At 58.2% G+C, this 20,820-nt stretch overlaps 1 protein-coding gene across 1 annotated transcript in view; it reads left to right on the top strand.

Moving 5' to 3' along the window:
- CFAP77 (cilia and flagella associated protein 77) overlaps positions 1-20,820 on the top strand; it is a 97,820-nt gene that overhangs the window by 56,231 nt on the left and 20,769 nt on the right. Inside the window, exons 2-4 of the mRNA XM_037036765.1 lie at positions 1,711-1,810; positions 2,329-2,557; positions 18,698-18,803. Of these exons, the coding sequence (XP_036892660.1) occupies positions 1,711-1,810; positions 2,329-2,557; positions 18,698-18,803 (435 nt within the window). The remainder of the gene's footprint in view (positions 1-1,710; positions 1,811-2,328; positions 2,558-18,697; positions 18,804-20,820) is intronic.

The following is a 20,820-nucleotide window of genomic DNA, read 5'->3' on the forward strand; positions in this document are numbered from 1 at the left end:
CCAAGTAGGCATTTTGCTCATTTGTTCCCCACCATCCCCACCGTTTACCGGCCTCTTTTCCCCACTGGGCCCTGGGAGAAGAGGGTGAAAATAAGGACCCACAGGGGGCCGAGGGGGACGCTCCGTCCCTTCTGCTCAGTTTTGCTGTGAGCCTCAAACTGCTCTGAAAAAAGGAACTCTATCTGCGAGAACAAAATTTTAAATGAACCCGAAAATGAGTAAATGGAAACTGAGCCCAGTGTCCCGGGGCAGACAGGCTTCAAACTGGCCACCACACAATCACTGGCAGGACTGCGGTGCTTTGTGATTGTCAGCGGCTCCGCTGCGACATAATTCAGACACCACCCCAGGCGCCCACGCAAAGCGCACAACCCAGCGGATTTTGGCGTGGTCACAGACCTGTGCCACCAGTACCACAAGCGATTTTAGGACATTTCCATTACCCCCGAGAGGAGTGGTGCTCCCCTCAGCCACCCCCACCAGTCGCCCCATTCCCCGCCCCTCCCAGCCACAGGAGACCACTAATCTACTCTCTGCCCCTACGGATTTGCCTGCGGAGACGTCTCATGAAATCACACGACATGCGGTCCTTTGGGACTGGCTTCTTCCGTGAGTACCGTGTGGTCCAGACCCACCCAGGCTGTAGCAGGTGCTCCTCCTGTTTCATTTTGAAAGCACCCTGAGGTGGTGTGTAGGGCCCTATGATGTCACATGCAAGGAAGCTTGTTTGGACTGGGGGCAACCTGAGAGGGCTTCCCAGAGGAAGAGGTTTTCATCCCAGGCGTTTATTGAGCACCTGCTACGTACCATCAGCAAAAGGAAGGCAGTAGAAGTCATGTGGGCCGGGCTGTGTAGGAATATACCCTCCAGGCAGGCTGGCCTGTGCATTCATGGACACCCAGGTCACTTCAGTTCTAGGCCCCAAGTGAGTGTCACCAGACAGTAAACGTCACCAGAGCCAGGTGAGGGAGCAGCTGCTGTGAACTCGGGGGGTCCAGAGAGCTTGAAGAATGAGGACCAGTAGGGAGGGCCAGGAACTAAGGGCCTTCCAGGAGGCTGGGCTGCCTGGGGACCCTTCAGGGAGTGGACCAGGCTGGTCCACCTAAACCGCAGGGCCATGTGGGGGGAGTCTGGGAGGTGAAGCTGCAAGGAGGCGCAGGGTTGGAGGGCACAGGCCCAGAGGGCCAGCCCCAGGGAGGGATTTGCAGAGGGTCCCTGATCCCTTCCTGGTGTTTGCTCAGGAGAAGGAGGGAGAGGGAGGACTAAGAGAGAGGAGCATAAGATAAACCGAATATTGTACCTGGAACGTGGAACCCAGCACGAGCCCATCGATGGTGAAGAAGGGGATGGCTACCCAAGCACCACGTGGGAGAGGGTCCTGAGCCTGGAGACCCCCGGAGCAGCCGGGGTGCCATGTGAGCTCCGCCTGGAGGCCAGGCGAGCCTGTCCCCCAAATCCTGCCCCATTGCCTCAGAGCCCCGGAAAATGGCTCCGCCTCTCTGGGTCTCAGTTTCCCTATTTATAAGGTGGGGGATTTCATGTGATTGAGAATCCGCAGAGCAATGTCCTTCCACACCCCAGTGGCCCCGAAGGTTGCCCACAAGGCCTGGGCAGGATGGGCATCCGGGGCCTCTCTGTGGCTGAATTTGCTGAGAAACGGCCGGCCTGAGATTCCATCCTCCACCTTGCTCTCTCTCCTTCCCCCGACAGGCTGAGCTCGGGAAGCCCCGGGAAAGAAGCTGCAGCCTTCCTGGCATTGACTTTAATTATGGACTCTACACTCGGGGGCTGGATGGAGGGGTCCCCGAAGGTGAGCGTGTGGGTGGGGCTCGAGCTCTTGACCCAGGCTGGCCATGAGGCAGCTGGCCTTACTCCGGGGGAAGAGCCCAGGGGCCTGTCCTGCAACACAGGGAGGAGGCCACGGCCTGGGCTGGGCTGAGACAGGGAGGACCAACCAGGGCCCCAGTTGAATGTGTCAGGGAAATAGGAAGGAGCTCAGCCCGTGTGGAACCCTGTCCCCAGGCCAGACAGAGTCTGTGCTCTGCGCTGTTTCAGCTGTGAGCCCATAGAGGGCTCAGGACCCACCCTCGGATCGCCCACAGGAGGTCAAGGCCAGGTGCACCCAGCTCCCAGCAGCTGCAGTCTGGAACCTCTGGGAGCCCTGACCCCTCCCTGTCCTGGGAGCCAGGCAGGGCTGCCCCATGGCAGGCTCCAGGTCAACAGGAAGACACGGGGCCCCTCGGGCCCCCCGTCTTCCTAGTCAGACAGCAGGGATGGCTTTGCTTCCCAGACCGACCCCACGTATGACCTGTCTCTCCCTGTCCTCAGCCATTGGACACTGGAATGAGTTCAAGCAGCAGTCCATCTGTTCCAAAGAGCTGGCTCCAAATTACATCGCCATGAACCGTGGGGCAGTGAAAGCCGGCCTGGTAACTGCCCGGGAGAATTTTCTCTACCGTCAACTCAACTACGTCCGCATCAGTGACAAGGACGACCGGCGCTTCAAGAAGGAACTGCCCTTTGTCCCTCCAAATATTACGTTCGGTATCCGGGCACGGTAAGGTGGCTGACACTGTAGGTCCACCCCTCCCCCTGGTAGGCTGGGGAGGGGCACCTAGCAGTGACTGAATTAGTGACTTAGGTGAGAGCAGGGAAGGGCAAGTGATCGGGCCTGGCCAATCAGTGTCCTGCACAAACCTTGGTTACAGTGATTGGTCCAAAGGCCATCATGTGGCCCATGTCCCAACATGATGTATGCATGGCATCCTACAGAAGTAGGGTGTGGCTGCACATCACCAGTCTCAACTCAAACAGCCTTGGTTTTTCTTAAGGGCAGTCTGGTGGCTCACGTAGTTGAAAAGCCCAGGGTAGAGCTTCAGGCATAGCTGGATCCAGGCGATCAGGCAGTATCGTCAGCATTCGGGTATCTCCCAGGTCTTGGCCACGCTTTGCAGTTTTGGCTCCGTTCTCTGACAGGCTTCTTCCTCCTGTGACGAAAGAACTGGGATCAGTTCCATCCTGTTCTCTCTGGGACCCCAGAGGGAAGGGTGTGGGGAGCACAAAAGCCTGGAGACAGATGCTTTGGGCCAACTTCCTGCCCTGCCTGTCCCTCAACCAACCACTGTGAGTAGGGTTTGTGGAATACACTGATTGGCCAGCCCTGGGTCACATGTCTGCCTCTGAGCCAATTGCTGAGGCCAGCGGATTCTGGTGCCCTGATCAGCCTTGCCTGATCCCTTGCCCCTCCTTGGCCTAGAATGCTTATACTTTAAAATATAGAATATTAAAACACACAGACATTCATGGTCACCTATTTAAAACAGGAAAAAGGAAGCTCAGGGAGGTGGAGAGGCTTTCCCGAGGCCACAGAGCAAGCTGTGGCCAGACAAGAGCCAGCTCTGGAGTCAGGCTGGTGGACTCCCTGTCCAGTGCTCTTTGCCCCTTCTTCCACGTCCTGCCTCCTCGGACGGAGGTAGAGCGCGACACCCACAGTTTCTGTTCCTGGGGCTCCGTTTTTCTACATACAATGGAAAAGCTTAAGTCAGCTGGGTTCAGAAAGGCTGTCCATTATCATCGGGCCTTCAATATAAAAATCTTAAATTGCCATAAAACTGAGTGGCTGCAATTCCAGGGAAGGCAGGTGATGAAGGGCCGGCTGTATTTTCTGTGATGGTAAATGGGCTTTGCATATGCAAATTGAATGGATTTTAAAATGGTATTTAATGACAATTTTCGTAGCAGACGTTAACATTAATTGCACAGAAATGAAAATGCTGCATTAGGTTGCTGTTAGCGGCAAATATCGCGGCCATAAAGCTTTATCTTTATCAACCGCGGCGGTCGCTGATTTGACAGGGCAGCGCAGCAAATTGCGAGCCAAAGGGCTTTTACGGAACAAAACTATCCCCCAAAGCAGGCCCCAATCAGCATCAATTTCGCTTTATTTCTCCGTAAATGGAGGTTAAATGGCCACTGCAAAAGCTTTTACCGAGAGGCCCAACCTGCCCGCGAAGCCCCTCCACCTCACCACACAAATGCAAGGAGCAGTTAAAAAACCATCGCCCTCCGTAATGCGGCTATTACTTGAACGTCATGGGCCGAGGCCCATTCCTCAATGAGCACCTTCTACAGGCTTCGGGTGTATTTATTTCTCTGCTTTAAAAGCATGTTTAAAACCAAGGCCCCTCCTGCCCGGCGACCCAAGGGGCTGTTGGGGTGACCTGGTCCAACCGATAAAGAAAAAGACCAATGAGCCCCGTCTACTTGCAACCCCAGGTATGTTAAAACATCAAAACGAAGTCCCGTCCCACCTTAGACTAAGTGCAGGAAGTTGGGGATGAGAACGAGCTCGGAGGTTTTCCTCGCTGCGTGAGATCGAATTCTGACCGCGGCCCCGCCCCAGCATCTCACCCTCCTGCCCCTTATATATTTTACAACGGACAAAGCAGACAGATGGCACGGGCACCGCACACCTCAACCGGCCCGCCGCCCCGTCTCTCAGCGCCAGATGGGAGCCAAGCCTGAACGGACGATGGATGATCAGTCCCTTCCTTTCCAGTCAGCTCGTCCGGCTCCCTGTCCACACTACGGCATACAGATCGTCACCCCATCAGCAAGGCGCACTTCGGTCCACCCACCTCTATGGCCAAGAAGAAGCGGAGACCGAAGCTGTCATCTGGAAGAGGGGCCCCATGAGCACAGAGATGTTTGTCTGGCACAGGCAGTCATTTTTTTAAAACTTTTTAAAATGAGTTACCACATTTTAAAAGTCAGATTTCATGTAAACACTTGGATTTCCCGGTTCTCTTAAGAGGTCTGAGCTGGGACACCCTGCGTTGGCGCTCCTGCCTGGTGCCCCCTTTGGACGGGATCCATACACGCTTTTCTGTCATTCCCAGACACCCACTGCCAGCCTGACCCTCGTGTCCACCATCTGCCTGGTTCAGCCGCCCGACCGACCGGAAGCTGCTGTGACGTGAGCTCATGTGCAACAGGCACTTTGACATGTAACTGCCAACCCTGACGTCGTCCTCTCGGGCAGGTAGCTTTCTTCGAGAGTCACAGGGCAGGGCAGGGAAGGTCCTGCCCGAGGCAGAGCCTGGGTCTGCACCCTGCCTGCCGGCTGCTTTGAGGACCACACCTCCAGCACCAGGCGGCAGGGCCAGCCCCTGCACTCTCGGATCTCGGAATTCAAGTCTGGGGAGAGTTTTAAATCTCCATTGCGGGAGGGGAGAGGCGCAACGCGGATCTCAAAGCATGCTGCGACCCAAGGTTCATCAAGGAACGTGTCCAGAGGTCACAAGTGTCCCTATTAGAGAGGCACTTAATTATTGATGCATTTTAATAAGTGTTTGCCAATGTTCACATTCCCTCAGCACATCTTAATTGTTACCGCTCCTAATTGGTCCAGCCTTGTCCATTATGATGAGTCAGGGACAATGGGGGGTGGGGGAGGAGCAGCAAGATCTGGGCAGCAGCTGGAGCTTCTGGCAGATTCTGGCCACCCAGGGCTCGGCCACCACCCTGCCCGGAGCCTCCTGCCACACGCAAGGCAAGGATGCTACTAGGAGGACCCATCACTCTGTCTACGAGCAAACAGCCCCCTGCGTGTCAGGGTCTGACATGAGCCAGATGGCAGGTGGGTAGACCCCCCTCTGAACTAATAATGGCAACTGTGTATTATTGTCACTCTGACATGTCAGACGTGGGCTGGGCACCAGGATGCCTCCTCTTCTTACCTAACTGCGAACCACGTCACCAAGAGCGAGCTGGGGCCTGGTCATCCCCGCGTGATGGAAGAAGAGACAGAAGGTCAGACAGGGGAAGCGGTTGCCCCCGGCTGCTCTGCACTGGGATGCGGATCGGCCTGGCCTGTGACAGTGCCCGTGGCCCTGATCTGCCTGCCCAACAGGCAGGAGGAAGGCGGTGACACAGGGAGAGACGCTCCCTTCGTTTTTCCTGCCCCAGAGCAGGGCTGAGACGGGCTAGTTCGACGTTGTGTAAGGCGGCCCCGTGTGGGTTTTTCTGAAAGCTTTCAGCCTAACCTGAACACATCGAAAGAGCCCCATGCACTTCCCTTTTGATGTGTACTTCCCTTACCTTCGCCTTCGATGGCTTCTACGTCGCAATAAGTAAACTCCTTGATGGGGCACCCAGCCCCTCCCCTGCACTGGGCGCTCACCCCAGCATCCCGGCACTGGCCACAGTGCCCTCGCGGAAGAGGCCTTGGTGAATATTTGCCAAATGGACAAATGGCCGCATTGCGATCTGAGTGCGAAGACAGTAGCAACGTACAACCCGGGCAGGGCAGTTGCTTCGGCCACCGATCCGTGCAGTCCAGGCCCCTCCAATCCCGGTGCTGAGAGTGTGCAGACCACGGGAAGAGGAGACGCACACGGAAGGCAGGAAACGCCGCACGCCCAGCTGTCACATGAGTCGTAGCCGGACACTGACAAATGCGAAGGGTGTGGGAAATCTACAGGCTGTTAAAAATGTTTGCTGTCTGACAGGCTTTTTGAGTCTCCCTGCCAAGCTGATTTATTTTACAAATTTACAATGGGTCCATCCATCACTCTGGGTTATTTTGTTTCTCCCAGAGCCAACGGCCAAAAGCACAGCCACCCACCCAAACACCTCTGAAATAGTAACAAGCCTCTTCCCAGGCAACTGTGCCCGGGACGCATGGCTGTTTCTGAACGGGGAGACCAACTGGTAGTTTATTGGCAGCCTGAAGCCCGGCTGAGCTAAACCGCTCTGACCACCAGGGGGAGCAGATGGGCCTCGCAAAGACCCCCTGAAAGGCCCCTGCCGCCGGGCGGAGAAGGCCCTGCCTCCCAGCCTGCTCTGTAGCACAGGCGGCAACTGCAGTTAAATAAGACGGCCGGCTGGACTGGTTTTGTTGTTGTTGTTGTTTGACATTAAAATAATGCAAAAGTGATACGCGTTCAGTATAAATTGAGCCCTGACTTTTGAATTGTCTTCCTTTCGTGCAATACTGAGCAGGGCAGGGACCACACAGGTGAACGGGCGGCAGTCCACAGGGCAGGATGACGCGCTTTTCCCACTTAAGACATGTTCCACTGACGAGGGCTCCATCCTAAGTCGGGGGGCGACTGCGGTGAGTCCCGGTAATGAACGGTCGGCGCGGACGGGCATAGGTGGGGGCCTGGCTTAAGCCTCCGTTTATCCGTGGGGAAACCAAGGCACGGCCAGCGAATATTCCCTCAGCGAGAGGTCACAGGTGATATGTGGAAGTGTGGGGACACAGGTCTGGGCGGTCCACACCAGGACCTTCACACTTAGTGGCTGGAACAGATTCTTACCGGAGGTGGAGGTGTTGGCTGGCACCTCAGGCCCACCCATCACTGCCCGGCCAGGGCCTGGGACACCCCACACTGGGTCCAACGGGGCATCCGACCTCCTCACAGCCAGCTGCCTCCGTGGGCCAGATCTGGGGGTGGTGGGGGGCTGTTAAAAGAGGCCCAGGCAGGGGCAGGAGGCAGGGAGGAGGTGTGGTCTGAGGGCCCCACCCTCTCCCCCTTCCCTGCCTGGCAGCCCGGCCTCCCCAGGGCCGGCCCTGTCTCCCCAGACTCTGGCTCGCTGTGTCCTCGCTGCAGCGTTGTTGCCAGAGCCGGGAAGCAGACATTTTTCACGCTTTACCTTTTCTCCCCCTCGGCTCCAGCGGCCCAGGCAGAGATTTATTCCCAGCCCAGGGCTCGTGGCACGGGGAGCAGGCAGGGCCCGTAATGGATGGGCCGCTGCTCCCCCGGGGCCTGTCCCACCCGAACCCCGTCATCCGTCAGGAGCTGCAGGTGTGGGGTCAGCGCTAACGAGGCCCGGCTGCTCCCCCTCGGGGCCTCCCCCGCCGCTTCACACGGCTCCGCTCCTCCTTCTGAATTTTCCAGAGCTGGGCCTCGCCTGCCGGGGAGTGGGATCCGTGCTTGGGCTCTGTGCCCGGCCCGGCCTCCGTGCTGCCTCCGGGTCTTCAGCCTTGACAGTCAGAGGGGTTACTGGGGTGCGGCCGGCCTGGCCCCTCCAGGGACACGGTGCCCCCCGAGACATGGAGCACAGAGGTGCTGAGCCTGCTGGGAGCCTCCGGACCTCTGCCGGACCCCTTGGCACCACAAGAAGGGCCAGGCCTCCAGCCGACATGCCAGCCCTGGCCCCGCTGCCACACCCACTGACCAGAAAGCCAAAGACTTTGAGCAGTGAGCGTGTCCTGCGAGAACCAGCACAGACAGGCCGTGTGTCCATTCAGCCTGGAACCCCGGGCCTGCACTGGCTTTGAGGAAGAACAACACCGGCTCCTGTGCACACAGCTCCCACACGGCCAGCCTGTTCTCCACTCACAGCTTCTCACGAGACCCTCGGAGCAACGTTTTAGCAGCAGCGCTCTTGTCCCCATTTTACAAATGGGGAAACTGAGGCCCGGAGACATCGTCCACGATCACATGGCCACATTTCTTAGCTCCAGCTATGCTGCATGGTCATCGAATGCCCGCCTGCGCCGGGCATCACGCCAGGCGCTTGGGACACAGAGAGAAAGCAAGATACGAAACACAGTGGCAGCAAAGGGGTAAACGGCAGTGCGGTCTGTGTGGCTTCCGGGTGGGTGGCGGGGGCAGGAGAGCAGGGGCAGAGGGGACTTTGGGTCACGCCTGATTTTGCTTCCGGCTGCATCCCAAGGTCTGGAACACAGTAGGTGCTCGATAAATGCTTGCCGACCCACTGCATGTGCAAGAATCAATAGTTCGGCTTCGACCCATCCCCGACGCTGGAAACGGCCCGTGTTCTGAAGCCGGACACGAGAGACGGCCGCCAGGGCACCAAGCCTCAGCCGCTCATTTCCTGGGGCCTCTGTAATGAACCAGCACCAACGTGGCCGGTTTAACACAACGAATAGTCAAACTCTCATTGTGGGGGCCCCAGAAGTCCAGCTTCAAGGTGTCACAGGCCGCACCCCGTCCGAAGGCTCTAGGGGAGCACCCTTCCTTCCGGTCTGTCTCAGTTTCTGGCAGCTCCTGGCACCCCTCGGCTTGCGGCCACATCCCTCTGATCTGGTCCCATGGCCTCTCCTCTGTGTGGCTGTGTCTTCTCTCCTGTCCCTTATCAGGACACCTCTTGCTGGATTTAGGGCTCACCCAGATAATCGAGGGGGGTCTGGTCCCTAAGTCAATTATACCAGAAACGACCCCTTTTCCGAATAAGGTCCCATTCACAGGTTCTGGGGGTCAGAAGGACATATGCTTTGGGGGTCACCCACCAGTCACCCTGCCACAGTCGCCAAAGGATCTTGACACAAAACCAGGAAGTCCCACGTGTCAGAAATCGTCCTGTTTACATCGTCTTTAGAATGATCATTTCACATCGGCTGCCCCTAGGGTCTTATTACATGTTGCCCCCCGTCGTTGGAACGCTTTCCTGAGGCACAGACAGGTTTGCTGAGCCTTTTCTCTGTGTTTGTGAGAAAATTCCAGAGAGAAGTTCCAGCGCTCCAAAGCTCACAGATTCCATGCCAGACCTTCTGGCCACACTTGCTTCTGACCCTTCTTTAATTATTAAAGAAATAAAATACCACAAATACAGCTCGACCCCCCTTCTCACCCTTTGCTAGCCCCATGCTTCCCCACCCTGCCCCATCCGGGGCGTCATCCTGGGGTCGGAGCGCGCACGCCTGACCTCCAGGGTTCCTCACTTCTGCTATCCCGTCAGAGGTCCTTAAATGACGGGTATTAGTCAGTGTGATCTTGTACCATTGACCAGTTTGCACGGCGACTTGCTGTGTTTACCCCCCACGCCGGCAAACGTCACCCTGGTCAGCACTGCATCTCCCGCTGTGGCTGTTCGCGTCTCTCGTCGCTGGGTGCTTCCTGCTTGCCCTGTGACCTTCCGCCAGGGTGCGGGATCCCTAGGGCTTACACCGGGCGCTGCCACTCTCCTCGCTGGGCCCAGCGCCTCCCCAGCACGGATGCCTGCCCTGCGCCTCACTTTCTCCCCAGCCCAGGCAATTCCTGAGCGGCCTGNCTTCTGCTATCCCGTCAGAGGTCCTTAAATGACGGGTATTAGTCAGTGTGATCTCGTACCATCAACCAGTCGCTGCGTGCTTCCTGCTTGCCCTGTGACCTTCCGCCAGGGTGCGGGATCCCTAGGGCTTACACCGGGCGCTGCCACTCTCCTCGCTGGGCCCAGCGCCTCCCCAGCACGGATGCCTGCCCTGCGCCTCACTTTCTCCCCAGCCCAGGCAATTCCTGAGCGGCCTGGAGGTCACTTTGTTCCCATATCCATTTGGCTCCGTCCAGCCTTCCCTCCCCAGAGGGGCTTGGGCCTCTCTGGCTCTCTCGGAGCCAGCTCCCCGGGGAGAAGGTGGGGGTGCCCGGAGAGGGCCCCCAAGGTTTGGGCACGAGCATTCAGTTTGGGAGAAGCTTCCTGAAAGCCGTCCAGCCCTGCCGCCCGTCCTTCGCCCACCGCTGGGTGCCTGTGCGGGGGAACTGCTAATTGAATTCACCCTTGTGAAGAATGTTAACAAATTGCCAGTGACCTCTTAGACAAATTTAGAAGTCGGGGGTGAGCTGCTCACCAAGCCTCCCTCCTCTGTCATTAGCTTTTATGTTGGATCCGCAAACAATTAAAAACTCACCGCAAGCCCAGAGGTCCTCTTCTCTAATTAGCTCTAAGAGTCCTGCCAGGGAGAGAGCCTCAATTACCACCCCTTCCCGCAGCCCTAGTTAGGAAAGACAGGCCCTGGGGCCAAGGAGGGACAATTAAGGAGAAGGCGGCAGTGCAGAAGGGCGGTATGAGGGGGCCGCGGCCTCCCTTGGGGCCAGAGGTGGCCGGCCAGCCCACCGCTGACGAAGGTGATGTGGTGGCCAGGGTGGACGGTCCCCCACAGGGAAGGCTCGGGGCTGTCACTGGCTAGGGGAGCCAGGACCCCGTGGGCCAGACTGTCGGGGGGAGCAGTGCGCACCCTTGGTAAAATGCAGGGGCCTGGGCCCCGGCCCAGGGGGGATTCTCCTCCACCCTGAAGACTGAGCATCTCTGGCCTCGGCCTGAGGAGGAGGGGAGAGTGACCGAGGGCCACTCCTGGTCCAGGCCGGGCCCCTGCGTCTCTCGGCTGCTGGGCAATTTGCTGCCGCCGGGCTCGCGGGAGCCCCGGCACTCCTGCTTCCGTCAGCCCTTGCTCCATAAAAAACATATATATATGTAATTAAAACTATGTAATGGCTGCACTGGTATAAAGATGACTCTAATCCAGGCTGGATTGTTACCTTTCCTTCTGATTTAAAAAAGATGACAACATTTCCATGGGTCCTTAACAGCGTCTCTGGGCCTGGCGCCGGGCCTCCTGGGCCCCGGCTTTCCCCTCCAGGCCTCGCCACCCTTAGCCCTCCCTTTAAGCGGGTTTCTCTCTTCTCCTGCCCTGCCCCGTGCCTCCTCCCCGCCAGCCCCCCTTTCTGGAGGGGCACAGATGAGGCCCAAAGACTCAACAGACTCCAGACTCCACAGAGCGCTCCCTGCGCCCGTCTCTACAGGCCCCTTTTCTGCACCTGTGAGTGGAGGCGCTGTTGCCTCCCAGGCCAGAATAAATGGCGTGAGCTCGTCAGTGAAGAGCCCTTTGAGCTCCTGGGAAGAAAGAGAGACACCACGCATTTCTGTGATTTAAGAGGCACGAAGCTGGGGCTATAATTTCACACACCTGTGAGGCCTGGCAGGTTACGGGGCACAGCCCGCCCTGTGTGGGGCAATAGGGGGTGGTGGGGACTGTGTCGGACTCGAGTGCCTGCCTGGGCTAAGGGGCAGCACCAGTCAGCTACTGACATGAGAGTGTGAGCCCAGTGTCACCAGATCATGTGACACCTCATGGAGGGAAGCCAGGTATTTTGACGTTCGTGTGCATTCTCGTTTTTTTAAAAAACGGTAACACGAGTTTTTAAAATGCTACAGGCCTAAGTACGCCTTTCGGCGGGCCAGCAGGCCAGCTATGTCCCAGAACCTCTGTGTTGCCACACGCGGACCCCGAGCACGCCATGCCATCTGGTTGACTCTCTCTCAGTGGTGCAAGTTCAATGGCTCAGTGGTTCTTGATCAGCCAGCTTCTTGGTCTGTAAAATCGGGGGTGTCATTGTAGTGGTTCCGATCTAGCAGGGCTCCTGGGAGGGTGACTGGATGGGTCCCTGGCCTGCGCGTGCAGCGCGGGAGGACGGTGGGCGTGGTTAGGACAGGCACTGGGGCCTCCGGGGAGGGGGTGTGGATGTGGGGGTGCTGTGAGGAAGGGCTGCTGGGGGTCTGTCTGTGGTGGAGGGTGCACAACTACACAGGGAGGAGATTGCAAAGAGGTCGATACGCACACAAATGAGCACCAGTATGTCGGGACATCTGCTTAAGGGGCGTGCATTGTCTCAGTGCTGGTGTCCTGGGTGCGATCTTGTCCTTTACCTTCACAAGATGTCACCATGGAGTGGATGCTGGGTGTGGCTGTGGGTAGGGAGTCATGGGGCCTCGGTCACGTTTCTTAAAACTGCATGCGAAATCTGCAATGATCCCAGTTAAAACTTCAATGTGAAAAAACAAAAAAATGATCTAACAGTGGCTTTGGCACCCTGTGGGCAGCATTAGTCAGAATCGCCTGTTAGAAAGAACAGCCATGTGACACCAGACACAGGTGACACCCACAGTCAACAGCCATCGAATTCACTAGGCTCCCAGACAGACAAGCCTCTTCGGGAAGCCTCAGATCATGAGCCAAGGGAGGCAGCCAGCCTTGCAGGGCACCTCGGGGTGCTGTCCAAGAACACCAGGGCGCCCTCGCACAGCCCCACCGGAGAAGGACGGAAGAGAGGTTGGGTGTCCCCAGATTGTGCCACCGTGGGGTGTCCGTCATGGGTTCAGCTCTGATGTAGAACCGTGGGGAGAAGCCCAGCTCTCCAGCTGCCTCCAAAACCAGACCGTCCGTGGCCCGCAGCCCGAGGCCCACAGCAGGCTCTGAACATCACAGGGGCCGTGGAGGTGCGGCCCAACCTGGAGGCCACTGTCCACTCCATCCATCAGCCCGGAGGCTGCATGGGTGCCCACACCTCCCCCGGCTCCCCCCCCCCGGGGGACGCTGGCATATTAGAGATGGATTTTAATTTTATTTTAACAAAATAGCTGTCTCCAGTGGAAGAAGCAAGCGTCAAATGAGGACCCGTCTAGAGCGGAATCACGGGGCACAAACCTTCATGGCTGTCATTGATTTTCCGGGAAGAAAAAAATCGCCTCCGGCTATGCAGCCGAATTAGTAGTCACTGATGACCAATTATTTCAGCCGCTGTGAACCGGCAGCGGCACTAAAACGTGGTTTGTCAGACCCAAGGCTGCGTGCTCAACCACCTTTCAACGGCTGTGTACCTGCGTCGCTCAGAAGGCCCCTGCAGCCGCCTCCGCTCCGCCAAGTTCTCCGGCTCTGCCAAGTTTTAATGAGCAGTGAAGATGAAGAAGGGCTGCCACGGAAGGGCCCCTCTAATCCACGGGGCGCTCTTCGGCAGAGAGGAGCCGCCCGGGCAAATCAGAGCTGTCAGCCCTCCCGGCCCGCCTCCCATGCACAGTGTCAGCCTAATGTTTGCAAATGATCCTCTCCGGTCCCCTCGCTCGGCCAGGCGTCTTTGTCGGAGAACAGCCCCCAGTCCGGGGTATCAATCGCCGGGCAGCGCAGCTGGGCGTGATTGAACTAGTTTGAAGTTTCTCGCAGGCCTAGGCCGAGCCAACCTGACTTCTCCGAGTCGTCCTCCCCGCTTCCCGCCTTACTAGACCGAGTTTTAACACAGTTTTGTTGCCGGTGGGAATGTTGGGCTGGTGAGGGGCTTTCTCAAGCCGGTCCTGCCCCATTATCAGAAAATACCTTGTTGAAGCCCTGGCAGCAGCCCTGCTATCCCCGAGGGGGCCTGCTCAGAAACAGAGGAGACCCTAGCACAGGAGCCTGAGCCCCCCAGGGCAGGGGGCGGGGGGGTGCACAGGGTGAATTGGTGCCTTCGTGTGGAGGGAACATGGTCAGAAAGGTCCGGAGAAGCACGCTGTAGAAAAGTACAGCTTCGCTCCACCTGGACAGGCCACCTGGACCAGGGGCACAGGACCGTGCAGACCCACTTTGGCGACCTGACCCACAGCCATCAGGGTCAGGGAGCAGGGAAACCTGGGTTTGGAGCCTGGCTCTGCCCCAGGCCGCTCACAGCCCATGAGCAAACCTCCGGCCAGTGGCTGAGTGTCTCTGAGCCGGTTTCCTCGTCTGAAAGTGGGGATGTCCATCCCCACTTTCAGAGTCATGAGGAGTCGCCGAGACGGTAGCTGAAGCTTAACCTGGGACTCAGCGTAGTAAGTGCTCACTAAAACGGGCCGCCTTTTTGAATCATTGCTGCTCCCTTGTGCCCATCAGGCCGGTCTGGGGCTGGGAGGGGCGGTGCTCGCCCGGCCCGGTTCCCTTCTCTGTTCATGCTGATGGCTCTGAGACCCCCAGCTTCACTTCCCCTCCTGACCATCTTCTGCTCTTCCCCAACGGCCTGGCAAAAGGCTGAGCAAGCACTTGGGCTGCTCCAGACCCGGCCACTGGAGCTAACACTGCTATGAACATAGGGTGCATAGACTCTTGAATTCATGTCTCAGAACTCTTAGGATATATTCCCAGTTGTGGGATTGCTGGGCAAGTGGATAAAAAACGCTGTGGTACATTTATACAATGGAACACTACGCAGCTGTAAAAAAGGACCCAGAGATTATTAAACTAAGGGAAATAGGCCAGTCAGAGAAAGATGAGTGCCGTGTGATCTCACTTGTATGTGGCATCTAATGAACAAAAAACCCTGACAGAACAAACCCGACATAGGCATGGACACATGGAAGTGACTGACAGATGTCAGAGGGGAGGGGCGGGGCCTGGAAGAAAGAAGGGGGGCCGTGTGGAGGTGGGCAAACATGAGGGGGATAAGGACATCTATTATAGTGCCAACAGTAAAAATAAAGAAAGAAAAGGCTGAGAGAGGACTCTGCTCATCCCACGCCCGTGCTCATGACCTGACCTCCCTCTGGGCCCCAGGGGCCACCCCTGCAGCGGCACCCAGCCTTCGGGACTGGGTGCCATAGGCTTCCCGTGAAAATGCAACATGAACTCGCTGGCTGTGTGGTCTTGGGCAAGACACAGAACTTCTCTGGGCCTCCGATTTCTCGTCTGTGAAACAGGGATGTTGATTCTGTCTCTAGACTTCTTCGTAAGGACGGAGTAGGCAGGCGGGAGCACTGAGCTGTGACCATTCCTGCCGTGGCTGTGGCACGCCCCTCGACCCCGCTGGGCAGAGAGCCAGTGTCTGGGCGGGCCTGGTGTCCCACCTGAGAGAGGTCAGGCCCCCTGGACTTGGCCTCTGGCCGCAGCCGGCTTGCTGGCAGTCCCCTTCAGTCTTGGCGCAAATCAGCTGCCCGTTCCCTTGGCTGAGACACTGCAGCCCGAGCGGTGGGAGTGCAGAGTCCAGGCTTTGCTATCTGAGTGTGCTGTGTGACCCTGGGCCAGCCACTTGACCTCTCTGAGCTTCAGCTCCCCCACCCCACCTTCCCCACCTCATTTAGTGAAGATAAATAATTAAGATGTTCCCTGTTCCCCGCCAGCTTCTCCAAACACAGCAGCAGAGAATGCCTATTATCGTGACCAGGGGCCTTTGGCCTATGGCAAAAATCATTCATTTTGGGGTGGGAAGATGCCTTTTTTAAAAATTATACATGACTACATTTCCCTTTTAAAAAATCAAACCCATTTGAAGGTAGCAGCAAGAAACAGTTGTAGAAGAAAACCAAAAGCGGATTCCCAAAGATGCGTCCAGGAGAGTCGAGTGCCCAGGGGCGTGCTGGGCTCCCAGGGCAGGAGTCCCAGGGCTTGTTCAAACCCTCACCCGTGGAAGGCCATTTTGGTTGTCCCCAGCTTGGGGCTGTTGCATACAACCATCGGTGAGCGCTGAGCGCTGGCCAGAGCAGGACGCACAGCCCTCGGCAGGGCGGCAGGGGGACTTGGGGCGGTGGCCCTGGTGCATGCCGTGGGGACTGCCAGGAAGACAGCTCCTCTGTTGAGACGGCCTCTTGGGGTAAATGTGGCCAGATGACGCATCTGATGTCATTAGGAAGCATGGCTATAAATTAGGCTGCTCAGAGGCATGGGGTGCGCAATAATGAAGTAATAAAAGTCACCATGGGGGTGGAGGAGCAGGCAGAGAAGGAGCCCCTGTTGTGACGTGACGCCGGCTGCTCGGTGGGGAGACCTCCGAGAACAGGGGCATGTTGAAGCCGCCGAATCCCCCCAAACGGAAGCCCAGGTCCGCCGGTCCCCATGAGGGTCTGCACCCTGAAGATGGAAGGACACTGTGTGCGAAGCCCAAGGCTCGATCTCAGTTCCCAACCACACGCCCTGGGGTCACTTCTCAGCACCTCATTTCCCCATTCCCTGTCTCTGAAATAAGGTCACAGGGGAAGGTCAGAGGCTCCCAAGTTTTCCTGGGGCCCATGCTCCCCTGAAAGTGTGGGTCCTCCCCCCAAAATGCCTGTGCCCACCTGCTGAGAAATGCTGTCTGCACCTCGAGAGGCGGGGTGGGGGGGGCGGTGTCTAAGGGCGTCAGGACGGACGATCTCTGAGGCCTGGAGGGTGGGTCCTGGACCCGGCACCTCTGGACCTGGGGACGCAGAACGTGCCTCTAGCACGGCCCCCTCCTCTGTCCTGCCCCCCAGGTCCATGCACACAGGAGAGCTTGCAAAACGCTGCCCTGTGGAGCCCGCAGCTGCAAAGGGCTCTGTGATCGGTCGCCAGGCCTGGACCCCCTCTGAGCGGCACGCACCTGCACAGCAGTTTCTGCTGGTGTCTCCCAAAGTGTGAGCCGAGGAACCCCTGCGTGTCCTTCAGCTGGGTCTGCCGTGAGAAGCTGCCACAAACTTAGTGGCTGTAAACAACAGAAATGTATTCTCTCCCAGTTCCAGAGCCCGGAAGTTCAAAATCGAGGTGTCGGCAGGGCTATGCTTCCGCTGGAGGCTGGAGGGGAGACTCCTCCTGACGTTCCTCTTCCGGCCCCCGGGGCCCAGGCGCCTTGCAGCTGTGACAGCCTCGCCCCGGCCCCTGCCCGGTCTCCACGGCACCCTCTTCCCTCCGTGTCTCTTATGAGGACACTTGTCATTGGACTTAGGGCCTACTGTAAAGGCGTTTACGTAATTATCTACCCCATCCTGAGATCCTTTACTCGGACCCTTTACCGGAATGTCCCACACTCCGGACTCTGCCGGCAGCCTCCTCGTGGGGGGTGGGGGGACAGGGGCTCTCCCCCACGGCCTGCCTCCTTCCCCGGGGGTCCCTTGGGGCAGCACTGGCCACAGGTGGCTCCCACGCACTGGGAATGGGGCTCATGCTGCCGACGTTTCCATTTTATGTATTCTAACTAATTTAAACTCAGATTTAAAAACTGGACCTCTTAAATATCATCAATATTTTAAAGGGATTCCACGTTGATGTGACAGTTTAGGAGGCACATTAGTGAAATAATTTCACTCGTTTCTCTCACTCTTTTGAACCTGGCTCCTGAAAAATTTTGGTTGCGTGTTGGCTCCCATGAGAGTGCTTGGCCCGCAGGTCCACTTTGCGTATTTTCTCCCTAGATATTTGGTGGACAGGGCCACATGTCTCCTATCACGTCACTTCCACGGTCCGTCACCTTCAGTGACATCAATCATGAGTAGATTTTATGTTACGTACATTTCGCCACAATAAAAAATACTATGTGGCTCAGCTGTGGCAGCCTGGCCTGCCCCCTGTGAAGTTCCGCATCTGCCTCCCGAGGGACCCCATTAGCCGCTGCGGACGGTGATCACCGGTGCCCCCTGTTCCGTGAGGGGCTGGGAGAGACTGGGTCCCTTCCCTGACTTCTGTCCCTCCGCATGCATGTGTGAGCTCTGGTTCTTCCATGAGAACTCGCCCTTGTCACTTGCCCCAAGCAGGTCTCAGTGACAGTGCTGTCCCCGCTGCTCTGGGGTCTTCCCCTTGGTCCCCGGGAGGGGTGGCGGCAGTGCCTGCTGTGCAGCGTTGGGGGTGGGGGGTCTGCGGAGCTCTGCGCAGGGCCAGTGTGCCTCTGCTGGGGCCTCTGGGTGGAGAGACTCGGAGCAGACCCTGGAGGCGGCGAAGACTCAGATTTCGCTCTGAGCCTTTGTGGCTGGGAGAGTGACCCCAGGACAGGAGCCAGCTCAGTCTGAACACAGCACTTGGGGGACATGTTGCCCAGGGGCAGAGTTCAGGGTCAAGGGTGGACAGTGACTAAGAGGGGACATCAGGGGTAGAGGGGACACCTGCTAACCTGCCTTACAGGGCTCTTGGTAGAGGCAGGCCTAGGTGGCCAGACTGCAGGGGTGGGGGGTGAACGTCGCAGGCTCTTTGCTAAGACTGGCTTCAGGGGCCCAAGGATGAGCCCAGTCAGAAAGAGGGTTCCAAGGAGCCCTCCTCAAATCTGGTCAAGGGGACCGTCTTTGTCACCTTCCCAGGCCCAGCCCTCAGCTGCCTGCCATCAGCGTTTATGGATGACTCACGCGAGGCACCCGCTGCTTCCCCTGATATTGAGCCTAGGGGAGCCTCTCGAGGCCCTGGGAGATGGGGGGCGCCTGGGGCGGTGCCAGGGCCCTTTCAAGACCTCCAGGCCTCTGGACCCCCCCCCCCCAGGCCCTCCACGCCCCTCTTCGACCTGCTGCAGCACCGTTACCAGCAGCTGTGGGTGCAGGAGCAGAAGGCGGCCCAGAAAGCCATCAAGCTGGAGAAGAAGCACAAGGTAAAGGCGGCCTCGCTCCCAAGTGGCCGACCGGCCGACGTTGGGGCTGCAGAGGCGGGAAGGGCGGGCCCGGCCTACACTCGGGGACTGCGAGGTCCGAACCTTTGCCCCCGGGGGGGGGTGGGGGGGTGGCCGGGAATCGGGCTGCCCGTTGCTGTGCTGAACCGGCATCCCAGACAGTTAGAGCTGAGAGAGTCTTGGTAGTGATCAGATTCAACCGCTACCCGAGCCCCAAGAGGGGACAATTCTGGCTGGGGTCCCCAGTGCATCGGCCTGTGAAGGAAAGGCTAAGAAGGCAAAGCGGGCAGAGAAAACGGCCTTCTGGGAAGGCGCTCTAAAGGACAATGCATTACACTTTGGGGGCGCCTTGCGTTTCAAGTGAATGGCTCGGCCCCATGCCAAAACAGGTGGGGTACATCACAGGCACCCTCTCATCCTCGCCTCGAAAAAGCCCCGGAGGTAGATGTGAGGGACCCCTGGTCCCCAGGCACAGAAATCGAGCTCCGAGAGGCAGGCAGTGCCTACACAGGGGACATGGAGCTGGGGACAGACCACGCCCAGACACTGCCCATTTCAATGGCAGGGGAGGCAGGAGAGCGAGACCCATCACCCTACGATCAGCGAGGCTTTGTGCTCACGTGGAGCCTTGGAGCTCTGGCAGGACACACCCATTGTCCTGCCTGCTGTTCCCCCGCCTGCTGCCTGAGTCGACGGGTTGTCTCGGCGAAACTGAGGCTCCAAGAGAGTGAGCGAGTGGCCAAAGCATCAGAGCAGGCCTGGACCCAGGCGGCTCCCACCCCAGAGCCTGGGCTTTTCCCAGATGGCGAGGCCCCGCTCCTGCTAATCACAGGGAAGCTCGGGGTCCAGCAACAGAGCTCTGGGGGAGTCTGACCCGGGACCCTGTGGCCCCTAGGCCAGGCCAGAAAAGGCCCCAAGGCCAGACGGCATAATTGATTAACGAAATAAATCAAAAGGCATTGGATGGGGTGGCAGTATCCGTGGTGAAACTCAGTCCAGCTCTCCCCTGCCCGCGGCGCCGCCCACGTGCCCGGGCTCAGGAGGTGCAGCTCTAGGGGGCGCTGGAAGTTCGGGCTTTGCCTGCAGAGGAAGCCACCTTGGAGGGCAGACGAAACCCCGGTGTAGACCCTGGAGACCCAGGTTTGGGGGCCTGGAACCTCTACATTTTGGGGGGCCTGCCTGTTTAAGACTCTAGGTAGAGTCCCTGTCTACCTGTTACCTCCCCCAAGGAATCGAATTTGGTAAGCATGGCAGCCGTGGGTTGGGGCTTGCCTGCACGCTGCTCCCCCAGGGTGCACCCCAAATGCAGAGTCCAGGGCCCCACTCCTGCCAATTCAGCAGCTGGGGGCCTTGGACCCGGCATTAGTGGGCTGGGGCTGCCATGACAGATACCGCAGGCCAGGCGGCTTCAACAACAGAAATCCCTCGTCTTGAAGTTCCAGAGGCTGGAAGTCCAAGGTCAAGGCGAGGGCAGGGCTGGCTTTTCCTGAGGGCTCCCTCCATGGCTTGTGGACAGTGGACTTGCCAGTGTGCCCTTGCTTGGCCTTTCTTCTGTGTGACATGACTGGTGTGTTTCCCTGTCACAAACGCACCAGGTCTGTCACATTGGGGCCCCACACTCACAGCCCCATTCACCCTGAGTAACCCACCTGCGTGAATGCCTAGTCTCCAAACACAGTCACCTAGGGGTCAGGGTTCCTCTGTGGGACATTGAAAGGGGTGCAGTTCCAGCCACAGCACCCCGTGAGCTCCAGGACCCTGTAATGGGCTGGCTGGCACCTGTTAGCGGCGCAGGGCCTGCGGATCAGGCGGGAACCCCCCCGCAGAGACCTGGTGGGCTCTGAACTGAGCCACTCAGCCCCTCCCAAAGGGGAGGTGCGTCCCTTCCTGTGGTGCGTCCTGGGGGCACCTGCTCCCAAGAGGTACCCACAACCCCTCAGGCCATGCCCCTCCGTCCAAGCTCCATGGAGTCCCCCACTAACTGCCAGGGCTGTGTGTG

This window comes from Sturnira hondurensis, unplaced genomic scaffold (assembly GCF_014824575.4).
Source record: "Sturnira hondurensis isolate 20B ecotype Veracruz unplaced genomic scaffold, ASM1482457v3 Scaffold0022908, whole genome shotgun sequence".
Taxonomy (NCBI): Eukaryota; Metazoa; Chordata; class Mammalia; order Chiroptera; family Phyllostomidae; genus Sturnira; species Sturnira hondurensis.